The sequence below is a fragment of the Chaetura pelagica genome, unplaced genomic scaffold (genome assembly GCF_000747805.2).
Source record: "Chaetura pelagica isolate M959 unplaced genomic scaffold, ChaPel_1.0 scaffold386, whole genome shotgun sequence".
NCBI classification, from domain to species: Eukaryota; Metazoa; Chordata; class Aves; order Apodiformes; family Apodidae; genus Chaetura; species Chaetura pelagica.
Genome location: NW_009953703.1, coordinates 3,442,074 through 3,460,157, shown reverse-complemented (window position 1 = coordinate 3,460,157; position 18,084 = coordinate 3,442,074). Strand labels below are relative to the sequence as shown.

Sequence of the window (18,084 nt, the reverse complement as noted above, 5' to 3'; positions counted from 1 at the left end):
AACAATCCACAGACCTCCTTTTGATTTACTTCAGACAATGCTGTGATTGAGTGAAAATTTTGAACAGCTTTAATGGCTTTTATTTACCAAGGTGATCAGAAAGCAGGTGGTGTATTGTTCAACAGGACCAGATACGGAACAATAATGGTGTGTTTTGGAGCTGTAAATATGTTTTAATTATTATGAATTGATATCAGTTAAAGCTACTGAAGCAACTAGTGACGAGCTGTGTCAATGTGTTTCTTGCTCTGTAGTCTGTGTGCTGCAGGTTATGTGAGGAAGTTAGCCAATATCCAGTGTATTGGTGAGGAGGCTCAGGTGTTGTACAGATTTTCTGTATCTTGGATAAACCATTTAGTTTCACTGCATCCAGTTCTTCTCCTGTTGCTTGCCAATTTGTAAAATACACTGGAAGTAGTGAAGTGTTTAAGATCTGTTTATTTAGACTGAATGCTTTGGAACAGAGATTGCTTTTTAATGTGTATCATGGAAGCACATTGGAAACCCTCTTCTCTATCCTCTGGACAAGCAGACACTCACAAGATGATATTCCAAGACCATGGCATTACAGCAGGTGACATGGCACATGGTCAATAAAAGATGGCAGCTTTCCATATGTTACTTTCTAGAGGTAATCTAATTAGATTAGAATTCATTTGTGTATGCAGGTTACACAGCTCAGATTCCATAACCCAGGATCTCATGTTGCCAGAAGAAAAGGAAAGGAGCCAAGCAGTTAACAGCACGGTGATTGTTAGACTGTGTTGCCCAACACCAAATTCTTGGGGAAATTATGAAAAAATACATTTCATAAATGACTTGTATTTATTTATATTATTAATTATCATTAGAATCCTCCCAAGAAGAAAAATATAGTTAATGAATAACTCACCAGAAGAATACAAAGGGATCTTGGCAGTAAAGAAGCCTTGTTAGATTTCAGAAAACAGAAAGAAACCTTAAGTTTAATAATTTTAATTTTTAATGAAAGATAATTTTCAAAGCCAACATGAACCGTCTCATGCAAACTGATTTCTTAAAATATTTTAAACCATTTGGATGCTTCGCTTTGGTCTGTGTTGTTTCTTCCTTTTATTCCCACGGCACCTTCTACTCTGCCTGCGCAGATCAGGGTAGCTGCCTTCTGCAGAACAGCAATCTCATTTTGTTTACCTTGGGTTTCAAAGAGAATTGAACAAGCCCAGGATTCGCTTTCTCTAAACAAATACTGGCAAGACAAAGGTATCACAGCTATTCTGGGGACAAGAGGTTTGTTGAGATGGAGAACAGTAAAGACTAGCAAGAAAAAAAGTCAATGTGTTTTTATCAGGGGAAAAAAAAAAAGTTAATCCTTTCACAGACTCATTTTCTTTGCTTTTGAGATAGCTCTCCTTTTTCATTTCAGTTCTAGAGTTTTTAGCTAAAGGAATTGAGAAACTGAGGTATTTTCTTTGTTCCTGTCAAGTAGCTTGAACAGTTTGAGAAGAGAAACCAGTCAGAGCAGTGTGATTAGCGTAGCCAATTAGGGTGGATTTGCATATTCACAACACGGCTATCAAGAAATAATTCTGCAGAGATAACACAAGTGTAGCAATGCCTGTCTGCCAATCAGAGCCCTCTGGCTCCTGTGCTGTATGGTAATTGAGAAATCACCATAGAGCGATGCTGCAGCTTTGGCACCCCGAGCCAATCCACGCGCTGGCGCTGTGCAGCTAGGGGAGAAAGTGCATTTGTAAGGCAGAAAGAAAACCACACCCTTGCATGCTGGAAAAGGTTAATCTACAATCCATCTACCTAAAATGCAACAGCATCTGTCAAGTGAGTTTGTTCTCCCAAGATGCATTCCTTTTTTTTTTTTTCCTGCTGTAACTTGTGCTCACTGCCACTTCCAGGGGCCTGACCTCAGCAGGAGTCTGGGGGATGTGGCCTTTAATGAGATGGCAGCTGGCCAGGCACTTGCAGGCACTGCCCCTCTGCTCAGCCAGTGGTCCACAGGCATGGCAGGGTCCTAGATGGTACATTAGACCAGGTGCAGAAGGTGAGCTTTGTGTATGTATGATAAAGCTCAGCTTTTTCCTGCCCCAAAAGGCCTTTCACTACAGTGTTATCCAAGGACCAGGCAAGAAAGCAAGCAGCTCTTTGGGAAACCTTACAGACTCAGTTGGATGACACACTGGGGCAGATGATCACAGCACCTTTACTATATCTGAAAGAAAAATCTCTTTATATACTACAGTGACAGCAATCTGTGATCCCTCTCAATGTTTCTCTGGCTCCCACCACCTGGCATCTCTTACCAACAAACACATTGCACAGGATTTCAGGTGAGCATGACTGTGGCCAAGCAAGTGGTGCACAGAGCCAGCTGATGCCCTGTGCCCATGTAATCTGCATCTTCAGGATGCTCTTTTCCTACCAAGGGACTGACAAGTGCTTTGCTGCAGTGTGCAGCACCCATATGTGAAGGTTTTAGGAAGAAATTTGGTGATTTCTACCCTTTATGCTCTCAGTTCCTCTTTGGTGCTGGGGGCTGAAGTTGTGGTGTGAAGTTGCAACAAATTGGGTCAGGAGGAACTCCCTGGACTTCACTTTAACGACTAAAGGTAGTCATTTCTACAAGATAACAAGGAAAACTTCACAAAATCCCTAAAATTAGGCCATTACACAAATTTACTAGTTTAAAAACTAGTATAATATCCACTAAGGTAAAGACTATGAGCCATCATCCTCCATGCCCCGAAGAGGCATTAAGCACATGTAGTTGGGGAGAAAAGTCTCTCTCCAGGAAGATAATTTTTTTTATAATAATCCACAATAGGGATTTGATACCTATCTCTGGAATACTCAGTGCTGATTTATCTAGTCCGGTAACCTATGCAGATTTTTTTTCAGGATCTCAGTCTATGAGTATCCACAATTGCCTCTTTCCTTCCGATCCCTTTGTGGCACCAGCTCTTTATTAGAAAGTTAATAAACTTTGTGTATGTTCTAAAGATAATATTGAAAACAGCAAAATTGTGTTCTGCATTTTATAATTGGTGTGGAAAAAAGAGGGAGATCTAATCCTATTGGGCCTCCTCTTTCTTTTGCTCTCTCTCCCTTTTTCCCTTTTGATGGTAAGCAGCAAATTTTAATTAGCTTCATTTCCACAATTCAGTCATGCATATGTAATCTTTGTTCACACTTTTATAAAGTAAAATTAAGTGAAAGAAATTGGATAATAATAGAAAGCTTGTCTGAGCAGAACAAATGTGAATTATCAAACATAAGGAAAGATGACTGGGACTACAGGACTTGAAGTTGTGCAAGGTTTGAGGTGTTTTTTCTGAAACAGAAATGCATAAATAATGCATAGAAACAGGTGCTTATTATCCTGTTTTGGGCATCTTTTGTTCATTATATACTTGGGCTGCTGAGGTACAGTGATAACCACTGAATGTGAGGAGACTGCTTAATAACAGCTTTCTAATGTTTCTCTTTTATCATAAGCCGAAAGCGTCACATGAGCTTGTCTAGTTAATAAAAATCACTTTGTGAACTCACTTTTCTTAGACTTGGTATTCCAGCAGATCACTGTACTGGGCCTCTCTCTTGATTATAGCTGCAAAAGCTGTTCTGCCATTTTGCATTGTAATTTAAAGGTTTCCTAATCCATATACACAACCTCTAATTAAATGTTCCCAGGGGTTACCTTGGGAGCCTTCAGTGCTATGGTTTGAAACTTAAACTAAAGAGTGCATTAAATTCATTCCCCCTGGGGTGAGACACAGGAGGGGGGAAGTACATTTTCATCCCCTGCTACTCTGGATTATTTGAAAGCATGAGCATTACTGGGATTACTAACATCATTATTTTTGTTATCTAATGTGAGAAGATGAAAATTTAAAGGGACACAGTGTGTCTAAATCTAGAGTTCAGCTTATTTTATAACTTCTGAGAAGGCTCTTTACAGTCTAGACAGTTGTTTTAAGAAGCAACCGGTTCATCATCAGCAACTACAGACCAGAACCTCCTGTTGATGTAAATCAGTCTGTGGCTGTACAAGCTGTGCAGCAACCACTGCTGCTGCAGACGCTGAGGTCTTCATTAAAGGAACTGAGAAGTAGTGAGGCATGTTGGCATTAGTGCAAGAAAAGTCTGAAGCCCAGTTAAACTAGTGAGTAGATAACTTTCTCTTCAGCTCCTGTTCACACATTCAGCCTAACCCCCACCAATCAAATGGCTTTAGGAGAAACACCTCTTTTTATCCCCGAGAAGGAGCTCCTGTTACAGGAAGTAACTTTCAAACGTGGGTGTTTTTCTTTTTTTTTCCCCTCCCTAACCGGCTTTGCTACTAGTGACCAGGGATAGCCAAGATTTAGGTTAATGATTAACAGAGCAGCCATAACCACACAGAAACTCTGACTTCCTCCTGCTGGGGCTGGGACCAAAAGCTGCCTTTGCTTGCAGAGGGAGAGGCAAGCGTAGCAAGGAGAGCGAGGAAGGGCTGGAGGACAGCACCTTCCCTCAGCAGAGAAAAGAGGAGGAAAATCCAAAAGGAGCAAGAGGTGTTTGCCATGAAGATAGGTAAGAGCTGAGCACTTTCTCACTCGGCTTATTGACTCAGTGGCTGTTGCTAACAAAACCCACAGGTGTGCTTGTTGTACGTTGGGACGTGCTCGTTGTACCTGATTGCTCAGACCTGTGTGTCTCGGTCAGAGGGGCAAAGTGAGAGAGGATCCATATGCTGTGAGTTTGAATGTCAGAGAGGGCAGGAAGGCTCTTCTCATGGCAGGACAGACATCCTCTTCAGACTGTTCTCATCTCATTGACCACAGCCACGTCCCTGAGTTTGAGGTGTCTCTTTGGATCAAGATCACTTTGGCATTAGTGTATATCTGCATCTTTGTTGCGGGCATCTTGGGCAACAGCATCACCATCAAGGCCACCAGGATCCTGCAGAAGAAAGGCTACTTACAGAAGGAGGTCACAGACCACATGGTGAGCCTGGCCTGCTCTGACTTGCTGGTCATCTTGCTGGGCATGCCCATGGAGTTCTTCAGTGCTATCTGGAGGCCCTTTTCAGCCCCCAGTGGCAACATGGCTTGCAAGCTCTACTACTTCCTCTTTGAAGCCTGCAGTTATGCCACTGTGCTGCATGTGGCCACTCTCAGCTTTGAGAGGTATGTGGCCATCTGCCACCCCTTCAAGTTCAAGGCAATCTCTGGACCCCGCACAGTGAAGCTGCTGATTGCCTTTGTCTGGGGGACATCCATCATAGTGGCTCTGCCCCTGCCCTTTGCCATGGGCACAGAATATCCTCTGGAGGCCATCGAAGGCTACCAAGGTATGACTGGCTGCGTCAAGCCTACACCCAGGCACCACCTCCCTGAGTTGAAGCACAATATGACCATCTGTACCAGCCTCTCCTCCAAGTGGCCTGTCTTTCAAGCCAGTATCTTCAGTGCCTTCACTGTGTACATCCTAGTGCTGGGATCTGTTGCCTTCATGTGCCGCAGCATGATGAAAACCCTGATGATCCAGAAGGAAGGAACTGTGGCTGTGAAGGATGAACTGAGACACCAGGAGCAATACCTAAGAAAAACTGAGAGCTCAGAGGGCAAGAGCTCCAGAAGACAGATCATTTTATTCCTGGGTAAGAGCTATGTCCTGCTGTGCCTCCCCTCCCCTGCCCCCTTTCCACATGGGAAGGAAGCCCAGAGCCTCCATTTTACGTCACTGAGTTCCTGCAAAAATGGGGGAGGTAATGGTTTGAAACCGGTGTAAAATAGGGGAGAGGGATGCTTTGGGTTGTGATTATGTATTTTAAGAAACCTGATTTCCTTGCATGTTTTTGACTTACACTTTTTTTTGTCAGTATAGGTGGGAGGGAAGAAGAAGGAAAAATTAATTTACTGTCTGCTCTTTGAGTTGTTTGCTTATCCTGCATGCAACAGTGTGGGTAACAGGGTGTTGCTGCTTGATATTTGGGGTAGGCAACAGTTGATTGGATGTAAAGTAGTTCTACTTGCACGTTTTCCTGTTAAATTACAATTCCATGCATGCTTAGGAAGGACTTGATGAGAGGGAAGACTGTCTTGCAAGATCTGAAGCTTGTCCCACTCCAAAGGTGTGTACCTCCTAATTCAGGATGCCCCCTGGAGGATACTTGGCCTCAGCAGTTGTGGCTGTGTTGCATCAGAGCATGAAGAAAGCTGGGCTGGAGAGTTGATTTGGTCTTGCAAATTGCTGTTGCCCTCTTTGAATTTTTTCCCTGGTTTTACTTGAAGGCCTATAACCTTGGAATTATGTTTGATTCTGATCTCTCTTGCCACATTTGTCAGACAAAAACTAATCAAGCTGTCATTTCACCAACATGGAATCTTTCCAGGCTGTGATCCATGTAGTCTCCACGTTTCTTGATGCTCTTAGAGGCACCCTTAATCATGTCCTGGCTGAATTACTGCTAGTTCTTGTTTTGTTGGGTTCCTTAATATGATACTGGATATAATAAATGAACCATTTAGAGCATGAATGCACAGTAGACCTAGTATTCTGGGTTGCTTTTTGGTGCTATGCTTGATATTGCAGAGGGGGAATTGAAACTCATGTGTCTGTCCACTTTGACAGCTTTTTGATTTTTTTTGGCTTTTCTATTTTTGAGTATTCTCTGCTTCCTCATCTAGTCCTGCTTTTGCCATGGTCTTATGATTGGAATGTGAAGGTGCAGGATAAGGAGCCCAAGGTGCAGCCTTTACTGCTGCACCTGTATTAGAGATGGGAACATGGTGAAAACCTGTCATACAGACAAGACAAATGACACAAAGAAAGGGTGGAGCTGCACACCCTAACAGCAGAGAGGGTGACAAAGGCCTCAAATGGGAGATGTGACACTCCAGGCTGTAAAGAGCTCTTCTTCATGCTCTGGATGTACATCTAATAAAGAAATCATTTCATTGCACAGACATCTTGTTATTCTGGGACAAGAGGCCCTGTATCTGGGTGATTAAAAGTGCTCTCAGCATCCTTACTCCACCAGAAGTACCAATTTCTGGGGTAGAGGCTTAGCGGCTAGTGCTAAATACAGTATGTTGCACAAAGCAGCAAAAGTGGTAAGGCTCTGCTCTTTAAGTGCTACTGTGGGATCCTTAAATGTCTATGGATCTCTCTCCCCCTGTAAATTATCATCGACAGCTACAATGAAGCCCAGTCTGAGCTCCAAATCCTGTAGCAAGTTCTAGCTAAGTTGAGAGAGATGAAGGTAAATTGCCACAGCTTTTCTTCCTCTCCTTGATTAGTCTTCTTGCTTGGTGATGATCTAGCATGGAGTAGGGCAGACCTACTGCTGCTTGCAGAAGTGTTAAAAAAGCTAAATTAAAGTAATTGGCTTGTCCTTTATCTAAAGAAAATTTGCCACCAATTTCTCTGTGCTCTCAGCTTTCTGAAGCCACTAGATACTTCTGTTAATTCCCCCAAATTATTTCAGTGGCAAGTCTCTTAATAAGAGTCTTGCTAATTTACTTGGGTCGGGAAATAAATTAATAAACTGAGGAGGAAGAAACGGTGGCCTGTGTCCCTGAGAACAGTGCAAAGTAATTGAATTTGGAGATTTCATAAAAGTGATGCTTTAGGGCAGTTTTAACTCAGAAGAAAGGAACATATAAATTGTTTACAAATCGTTGAATTTAAATATAGTCTTTTAGAAGTCCTCTTTCATTTAACAGATGGGTCAAATTAAAACAAATACTTGCACACTCCCAACATATTTCACTTTTAATGTGAAATGTAAGTGACAGTATATAGCATGATGTCTTTGAACATCTAACAGCAATAAAAACAATTTTGCATTTTCTTCTTCTAGTTGATAAAAGTGAGAAGTTCTATAAAACAGAGATTAAATTCATAAATCTCCTGACGATGAGAAAAAGCTAAGTAGAAAGAGACACAAGAAGAACTGATGCTTTTTTAGTGTCACCTTATTGTGTGGCACTTGAGAAAATTAATGAAAATTAATTGTAAATGTTGAGAGTGAAAGACCACTTGCCATAAAGGAGTATTGTCACTCACAGGATGGGCTTCAGATGGGCTGACACCACTGCTGTGATGGAGAAGGAAGGTGACAAGGGGCGAAACTAGAAGAGCATCACCATGCTGGGCAGGCTGAGCTCTTGTGGGGAATAGCTTTTGTCCAAGGAAGGTGGCTGCAGGGTTCAAATCTTTCAGCTTAAAGCCCAGATGGTCTGTTTGGGGATTTGAAGTCCTTGATGTAGAGAAGTCAGTTCCTTCTGTTTCTGGCTAGCTTGGTGTACTCGTGGTGGAGAGGAGGGATTGTCCCAGCAGCTGCAATAGCAACTCTATACCTGGTGTTGGGAAGGGGGGACTTCCAGGGCTGTTTAGCTTGATTTTTGGTAGATTTACCCCAGTAGAGGAATGCAAATTTGTCCCAGTATTTTGGAGAAAATCTGTTTTGTTTTTATCAAGTAGGCTGTGTAGTGCTATCCCTTCCAACTTCCGTCCCACTATTGCTGCTGGCTTCAAGAAAAACAATAGCACATGTAAGTCTCTGCTTCATATTTCTGCTCCAGAAATTAGGTATGTTGTGCTTTTGGACAGCCTGGGGCATACTTCCTTTAGCCTCTGTGCGTGCGATTTGATCTTCTGAGTCATGTGGTAAAACTCCACTGTCTTCAGTGGGTCAGCCCATAGGTATGAGCAGTGGAGATCAGACTAGTTGATGCTGTGTGGGTTACCTATGTTTGTTTGTTGGGACAGCAGATCTTTTCTTCTAGTGGAGGGCTTCTTGGGTGTGGATGGGTGTGGCCTCTCATGAAAACACTTTCACAATTGAAACTGTGCAAGTTAAAAATCTTTACGAAATGTTAACAGGTGGCCTGCTCCCTGGGAAAGGGGAGTGTTCCGGGACAAACCTCTGTGCAGGTTTCAGCACCTGCAGTTCCATGCCAGCAGTGCCATGGCTATATCCTCATTAATCTGGTCAATAATATAAAGCCACATTTATGCAAAAGCAGCTGCATGGTTTGTTATCAGACTAGATTTGACTGACCTGAACTTCTACTCTACAAGGAAGTGAGTTTTGATTGTCCTAGATGAAAAATGTATCGCTTCTCAAGATTCTGTGATATTTTCCTTGGCAGCTTCAGTTCTGTGCTTCTCCTAAAAGCCTTAATTATTTTCCAAAAAGCAGCTTTAAGCCTACCACAGTAAATATGTTGAAATAAAAAAGTCCTTTAGTGTTGCTCCATCCTCTGCTTTTCTTTGTGCACACTTCCAATTTGCCCTTGGAGCAATACTCTTTTGTTTGCATGGCAGAGGGGTTCTACTGCATGGGGCTACTAGGCACTGTGAGTGCTTTGCTATTTGCCAGCCAGCACCTGGGCAGTGGTCTTCTGTCTCCTGACTGTGATGAAACCTCCATCCATCCCAAGCTCTTCCTTCCATAAAAGAGAAATATCAAAGAAACCTGCTGCTATGAAAGTGTTGAGGTAGGTGTATTAAAGCACTGCTGTAGCTGCAGCAGTTGGCAGAGCCAGAGCAGCTGGACCTACCTAACTGGAGACCCTGCTGATACCAGCCTTGCTCTACCAGCTCCCCTGTGCTAGGCAGGGCAGATGATTCTCTCTGCTGTCTCTTTTCCATCATTACAGAACTGGAACTTTTCTGCTTTGGGACCTTCTGATGTAAGATGAATTTTACCTGCAGGCCTGGACAGCAAATATCCTGCAGCTTCTTTAATAACCATGGAAGGAAATTGCTTATTATAATCTGTGGCAGTGCCTCCATCTGAGAAAGACAATGTGGTGGTGTTTCTTCTTAAAACTTTCTTTGGTCTAATGCTTACCAATGTCAAATACACTGAGAGTCAACCTGAAGACAGTAGCAGTGGTGGTTTTGTATGTGGTATGGTGCAGGTAGCTTCTGATCTGGTCTGCTTTATAGAGTGCCTTATCTGCTGGGATGCCTGGCCCCTCTCCTTCCAGCTTTTTGGTGGTGACTGTTAAAATGATGCCAGGCTATTCTGTAACAATACCAAATGCCACTGTAAACACCATAGACACAGCTGTACCTGGTCATAAACTAAATCTGGAGAAAACTTTCAGTCAAATTAAAAAGACTACTAGCAGATTAATATTTTACTCAGAATAACTGTGTAGAAACAGCCTTTCCAAAGGAAATGTGTTTCATAAGGCACTTGGCAAATTGGTTTTCAGGAGGCAGATTACTTCAAGTAGTTGTGAAAAATACGTGGTTGTCATCTAGAGATGACTCAGGCACAGTGTAACTTGACAATGGTAGCGCTTCTGTTACAGGAAAATTAGATGCTTCTTCACAGGCTGGAAACTGGCTGTTCTTTTTTTTTTTTTTTTCCTTACTGAAAAAGGTAAAGCTTGGGGATAGAAAAAAAACTGAAAGAATAACCCAACTGATTAGATTCCAGAACATGGCTCCAGCCCATGTTCTTTAAACTCAGCTTCTTTGACTCCTCTTGGTTAATTTCTTTAACAATTCTGCTCAGCTGCCTTTCTTCAGAGGCTTTGTTGGAGAGGTGTATGAAGAGAAATATAATGTAGGCTGGGTATGATTTTCATCTTTGTGTTTTATGTGGTGTCTTCTTCGATACGTTCCCCTGAGCAGGGCTTCAAATTACACAAGACAAGGAGGAGCCTGAGTGCACTGAAAAATGGGTAGCAGGGGCTGTGCAGGGAGCATGAAACGCTTGGACTAACAAACCCAGGTCAAGCCATTCTGCTGAATGGGGCACCCACCCTCTGACACTAGTGAGGTTTTTCTTTTTAGGTGCTGCTTTCTGGAAAAGAGATAAAAGCAAATGATTTACCTATTGGTGTTCAGTAAAATGTGCCTTCCTCTTCCCTGCAAAAGCATTAACCTGGTGTCAACAGCAAAAGTAATCAATGCTACTGACTGCTGGTAAGCACAAAACCAAAGTTCAGCTATTCTACAGGTAATAATGGAAAGGCTGCATTCAGGGTTTGAATCTAGGCAACTGAATAAAACCAACCTCCTCTGAAGAGCTGTGGGACTTCTGTTGATTTAAAAAAAACAACAACCAAACCAACAAAAAAACCCATAGCCATAGGAAAATAGACTCAAGGTAAAATTCCAAAATCCAGGTACTTGTATGTTCAGTTTCCCCACACTGTAATTTAAAAGTGAACATAAGCAGAAACCAGCATAATTTTCCCCCGTGTTGTAGAGAAAGCAATTTATCTACTGCTGTAGCTGGACTCATGTAATAGAAGATTGTGCTTTTGGATTAAGAAGACAGTCTTCCTTTCCTCCTGTGCCGAGGGATGGCAAAATGGTACAGAGAGGAAGAGAATGGAAGAATAGGGACTAATTGAGGCCAGCACCCCCAGGGCATTTAAGACTTTTGTAGTTTAAATGGAAAAATCAATTTGTGATTACACTTTGCATTAGAGTACTTAAAAATTGCTTCAACATAACAAATCTGCAGCTTTAAAAACAAACTGACCCTGCAAATACTGTAGTCAGAGAACCAAATTCACCACTACTGTCATTCCATATTCTCCATATGTGATATCCTGGCAGATACAGTCTGTGGACAAGTGCCTACTGACTTCGCTTCTGTGCAGAAGAAGCCCAGGAGGACAATGAATGTTTCACTGGTGCTTTGCAAAAATTGTGGCTGTGCTTCTGTCTTTCAGTGGGTGCCCACAAGGAAACTGGCATTTCACCTGGTCTGATAGGGAGCCATAGGAGCTGGCAGACTGCTTCAGCCCCAGCTCATCCTGTGCCACAGGAAACTCAAGTATCTTTCCACTTCTTGATGCTCTACTATCTGTGGTGTCCAGAGACTATGTGGACATCTGAGGTTTCTTAAGTATTTCTGCCCTGTACTTGCCTCTGCCCAAAGTCTTGGAGCTTCATTAAAAACTGTTACCAGTGTTGGTCTTAAAGCTAGTATTATTAATCTCTCTCTCTGTCTCTTAAAAGCAGTAGATAATAAACTTTACTGGCCCTTGATTCTTCTGGCACCCTAGGTAGGTGCTAAGAGAAGGAAGGAGGGAAGTGCAGGCAACATCCCTCTTTGTGGCAGCATGAGCCAAGAAACAGGCAGAGGGCTGCTGCCTTTGGGGAACTGAGGTCTGGCTGTGTCCTCTCAGCTTCTGAGAAACATGGTCTGTATCATGGCAAACCCTCCCTAGGTAATGTTTTCTTCCCAGTAGAAGCCTTGGAAGCTGTCTCTTTCTTCAAAGAGTGGATAAGAAAGCATGAAGATTTTCAAAGTGGAGAAATACAGATGTTAATCCAGATAGGAAAAGAGTTGAGGGAGATGGCCCTGGAACAGAATACAGCAGCCCTACATTAAGAAATCCTGTCCCATCAATTTTTGTCTACTGCCCTCATTCACTGGTCAAGACACTATTGTATGAAGCATTAATTTTCCAATTTCTCTCTGTTTTCTTGCTATCTCTTCAAAGCCAGACACCATCTCAAATGCAGATTGCTCTGGCAGCTCCCCAGTTTGAGTAGACAGGACTAATTTGTGGCAAGTTCACGGATGATTTATTGAAGTTTTCACCTGTGAAAACTAAATGCATTATCCATTCCTCTATTGTTTCATATTCCAATTATGCTGCATTTCACAAAATCAAATCATTTGTTTTCCTAGCTGATAGTTAAAACCATTATCTTTAAATGATGATTGCTAGGCTGTGAATTTTAGTGGAAGACAGATTTAATAACTGAGCATTTATTAGTAATGTGAATCTTTCCATTCTGTTCTACATAACCTCTTGGTTTCTTAAAGGCAACATTTTGTTAGAAACTGAGGACCAACCAACTAGCAACCATTAAGTGAAAGATTATATTTTCCTCTTTCATTGTTTTGAAGTTCTTAAACCTGTAATTTTACTGGACAGGTAGTACAGTTGAAAACTGAGTAGGAAAAATTTTAAAATTATGTTTTCCAATAAAGATAAAGAGTTAAGATTTCAACTTGTATTTGGCACAACGTGCTGTATCACTTTTTTAGCCTTCTTTGAGGTTATCTTAAGCATGTTTATGCTGCTAGATGCCAGCCGTGTGCTTAAGTGAGAAAGCAATTATCCTTCTGATCTCGGTTGTAGAAGCGTAAGTAGTATCAAGGTCAACACAGGGATTAAATGAGTCTGCAAAGAACCACTTAATCATATAAATAGTGACTTACAAGGAAATGTGGAACTAAGGAAGGGTTCTGGTATTGTTATGAGCTAATTTTTCCTTGTTTCCCATTATGCTGTTTTTAAGCATGTGGTGGTTCAGTTTAATTGTCTCTTAAAAGCACTAACATTTTTTTAAATGATTTTTTAAAATAAGGTCTTTAAGTTGAAAGTGCAGCTTGTGGAGTTTGAGTTGGTAATCTCTCTGACAAGCAAGTGTTTACTTGTTACAGAAACATGTTGAGAGAGTTATGTGAGCACTCCACAAACACTTGACATCCACCTACGAACAGGTGCACTCATAATAATTGCCAGGAAACTAACCTTTACACATCAGTATAAAGAAACCCAGGCATAGAGATGCGTTAGAGAAGGTAACACTGCTTAGCTATCCATCCTTGTCCTCGCTTAGGATTAATGGCTTTCATCTCCCATGTTTTATTAGTTAGCATCTGCACCAATACTCAGGAATCCATTCTGCTCCAATCTCTAGCTGAACCCTACAAGAGCTCAGATACAGCACCTTTCAGAAGGCAGTCTAAATATTTTGACCCTGCTCATATAGCAATTCTGCAAATCCACCTTTCTTTCCTCCTTCCTATAATATTGTCTTATAATATTGTCTTAAACAGCTACGGAGGGGCTGCCTCATGCTCAGTCTTTTGTTTTAATGGTATATCTAGCATGGTGCTGTTGAAGGTGATTTTGATTTGAAGTAATATTAGAAGACTGTCCTGATTGCTCCTTCCTAGAAAAAAAACCCTGGAGTTCAGTATATGTGTACTCTTTCAATTAAATTGCAGTAACTACAATTATTATAGCATTTTTTTTCATAAAGTGTAAAATTTAAGTTGTGGAAGTCATTTCTGTGGATGCCAAATGTGAAAGTGGTGTCCAGAAGAGATTTAGTGTAACTTTGAAGGATAGTGCTGTCAAGAACAAGATATAATCTCCATTTTAGGAAGTCCTGATACTGCTCAGTGCCAGAAACTCTGTGTGAATAGTACAGGAAAATCTCTCTATGCTTGTTCCTTCTTACACAGATTCTATGTGGGATCATCATGGAGACAAATAGCTGGACAGATGAACCCTAGATCTGTCCCAGTATGTCTGCTCTTAATCTTAAAACTTTCTGTATATGCCAAAATAGACAGGTAATCAGAGTCTGCCTTCAGCCAAGTACAGGAACATGAGCTTTATAAACTAGCAAAACAAAAAGTTTTATTAGACAAGAAAAAAAATTATCAAAATGCTTTCCTTCAAAGTTCGTCGTTTGTTTGTTTTTTTCCTACACCTCCCTGACCCCAAACAAACTTTTAAAGAAAAACATGTATTCATTATTGGGTGTGTTTTTTATCTCTGGTATTGGTTGATTTTTTGCTTCCTGTGCCTCATTCCCTATTTTTGGAAACAAAACTGAACTTAAACTTGTCCCTTCAAGGCATTAAGAATGAAGGTCCTCACCAACAGTCTTAGTAATGCTTAAGGATATCTGTAGAATTTCTTGGAACTGCTATGACTGAGCCAACAATCAGAATTAAACAGCTAAGGTAGCTAAAAATTGCTGTACCTCAGCAATAAGAGATTCAAACAGTCTTTATTGCAGACTCAACTTCATAATTTCAGGTTTTTAACCATTAGATAAGAACTAAAGTGGTATGGTGAGGGACAAACAAGTGAAAAACAAGTATGCTGGTCAAGCTTGCCCTTGCCCTTCAGAGTGTGAAATTTCCAAGAGCCTTCTGACTTTCTGTCACAAGTTTATTCAACAGATCTTTCTGATCTGTTGAAAGAAATGCAGGTCTAACATGGATTAAAAGGGTTGTCTCCTAGGTGTTCAAAAGATAGCATTTATGATGGTTTTGTCTTGAAAGCCCAAATACTTAAATTCTAGTGGGAGTAATTATGGCATCAACTCCTGCCAAACCATGTAAAAGCATCCATTGGTATTTGCAGATGTACACATACCCTTGAAAATCTTGGTCAGTAATTCTAGCAGGATAACATGGCTACTGACTATAAGGGGTTTAAATACATATTTTTTTTAAACTTGAACTTTTGAAAAATTGTAATGTCTAACTACCCATGTTGATGTTGGAGAAAAGTAGACTGGAGAATAGGGAGATAAACTTTTAGCAAAAGCTAAAATGAGGTTGTATTGTTTAATGTAGCAAAATTAATAATACAACTGGCTTTGGGTTGTCTGTAAGTACATCGGGGCAGTGAGGACCAAGTAGAGAGGAAGATCTGGTTTGTACCCTGACTGGAAAGTCTTTTGAAAGTCCCTTTAGCTGGAGCAGTCACTGAGCAAAGCCAGATGTAATCTCTGTGCCTCGGAAGGTTTGTGAATGTGTACCTCTTCTCTCTTTCAGTGTTTCTCTTGTGCCCTTTCTTAAAAGATTTTCTCCACCTAGTGTACTTGTACTTGGAGACAGCCTTGGCAGTTCATTTTTAAAAGTTAATGTCTGGACATTGAAACTTTCTGTGGTCTTGATTCCCTTCTCTTTTCCTATTCCTGCTCATATACACATCTACTGAATTCTAAAAAGCTTTTTGATAGTGACTTGAAATTCAAATGTCCCCTTTATATTTGTCTGCTAGTCCAAGCCAACATTTAAATGCATTCTTTTCTATTATAAGGAACATATTGACAATTTAGGAAACATTGTCCTGCAGTGCAAATGCTCTGATATTACAAAATATTGCCATGTTCTCTGCATTGATCTAAATGATGGCATTGGCACAAGAACTAATGGGTCTATAGGGGCCATGAACAAGTACAGACAGAAATGAGAAAATTTCTAATCATGAGAAGGACATGTTCAGGGACAGCGTTCCAAATAGAGAGCTGGACCAAATTAGTTCAGTTTCTGGAGTAGAAAACGTGACTGCAAGTCCATTATGCAGTTGCCCATGTGGGAAGTGGAGGCATTTCTCTGGTCATAAACACCAAATTTCCACTGGGTTAGAAGGAAGAGGTTATGTTTCATAGAATCAGAGAATGCCAGGTTGGAAGGGATCTCAAGGATCTTCTGGTGCAACCTTTTTAGGTACTGCTATAGTTTATATGAGATGGCTTAGCACCCTAGCAAGCTGAGACTTGAAACTGTTCAATGTGGGGAAATCTATCACTTCCCTTGGGAGACTATTCCAATGTTTTGTCCTCATGGTGAAAAATTTACCTCTTGTGTCCAATCAGAATCTCCCCAGGTGCAACTTGTGCCCATTACCTCCTGTCTTTTCCATGTGATTCCTTGTAAATAGGGCATCTCCATCTTCTTGGCAGCCACCCTGTAAGTACTGGAACATTGTAATATGGTCTCCCCAGAGCCTTCTTTTCTCAAGGCTGAATAAATCCAGTTTTCTCAGCCTCCCCTCATTATGGCAGGTCCTCCAGTCCTTTGATCATCCTTGTGGCCCTTCTCTGGACTCTCTCCAGTCTTTCCCATCCTTTTTGTAGAGTAGGGACCAAAACTGAACACAATACTCCAGGTGTGGTCTGACAAGGGCTGACCACAGCGGGATGTTTATTGCTCCTTGGTGTGGCACTGCATGACTCTAGATCCTTCTTTGGGAGGGCACTGAACTTACAAAGAAACTCCAGCCAGCTGAATGTTACCCAAGCTGAACATTTCCTTGGCAAATACCATTTGCCAAAAGGAGACTTTCTGAAAGCTGTTCAGGGACCACACAGCATGGTGTACACCTGGGTCTCTGCCTGTAAATTCCTCCATGTTTTAGTCTCTGAATCAAAGGCAAGTTTATGACCTGTGCTGCTACTTCTCTTGCTGTTGCAGTTCTCTGCCAGCCCACCTTGATACCCTCCGTCACAACCTACATGGCCATCAATCTCCTTGTGCCCAATGACTAGTGTTCAAAAAGCCTGCCTCTGAGTCCCTATCTTCCAAGAGGGAATTGCTTTAACCTTATCAAATGGAAGTGAAATTTAAAATTACTTAATGTTTATTTGCTGACACACAGGAATGTCACCTAAATTGACTGTCACAGCTCTAATGCAGTGCTGTAGGACCAAGTCATAACCTCTTCTTGCCCTTCAATGAAACAATGTTAAGTCTGGGGAGGGGAGATGCTCTTTTGGCCTCCCTGGATGTATGGATAACATTCTTATTTTGAAGTTTTACACAATGAAGTTATATTTGATATTTGCATAATTCAAACAGATGAAATCCTCAAACAGGCACATAAGACTTGATTTCATTCATTAACTTGTGATGCAGCCATTCCCATCTCTCATGCAAATGGCAAATACCTTTCCTGTAAGTATACTTTAAAGATTCATTTCTTTCTCTAATCAAGTGGTGAAAGCCTGCCCACAGGAACCAGAACTGATTTATTTTCCCTTCAGACTAAATAGTATAGACCTTGTTTGGGTTAACTTCTGTCATTAAACGTAAGGTTAACCCTTCTGTGCACTACAAATCAGCTAAATGTGTTCCTGTTTGCTGCTCCAACACACTAAAAATGTACGTGGTGCAGTTGTCCTGCAGATGTAGCTGCCAGCTCTGCTAAGCTGAGGGAAGCTCTGCCAAGTGCCTCCACTGAGACTCTGTCACAGTTTTAGCCAATAACCAGGTGACAGATGCTCTCTCTTATTCCCCCACTACCCTCTCCCAGGGGAAGATAAAAAGGGACATAGGGGAAAGAGGCTTTAAAGGTTGAAAAAAAAACCTGGAAAAGGTTTAACGAAGTAGTAATAATAATAATTATGGTGAATTACAAATATACATAAATATGTAATTGTGGAACCCACACTCCTCAGTTGGTAATTGCTTTCCAAACAGAAAAGTCTCAAACTTTGGCAGCAGTTGAGGGTTCCCAAGTCCGGGGTCTCAGTGACCAGTCCACAGCAGCCTTGGAGCAGCCAAGCTGGTCCTACTTGGGA

General features: G+C 41.4%; 1 protein-coding gene across 1 annotated transcript in view; it reads left to right on the top strand.

Moving 5' to 3' along the window:
- Nucleotides 1-4,767: 4,767 nt before the first annotated feature.
- Nucleotides 4,768-18,084, top strand: part of GPR39 (G protein-coupled receptor 39) — a 78,769-nt gene continuing 65,452 nt past the window's right edge. Inside the window, exon 1 of the mRNA XM_010000382.1 lies at nt 4,768-5,635. Within this exon, the coding sequence (XP_009998684.1) occupies nt 4,768-5,635 (868 nt within the window). The remainder of the gene's footprint in view (nt 5,636-18,084) is intronic.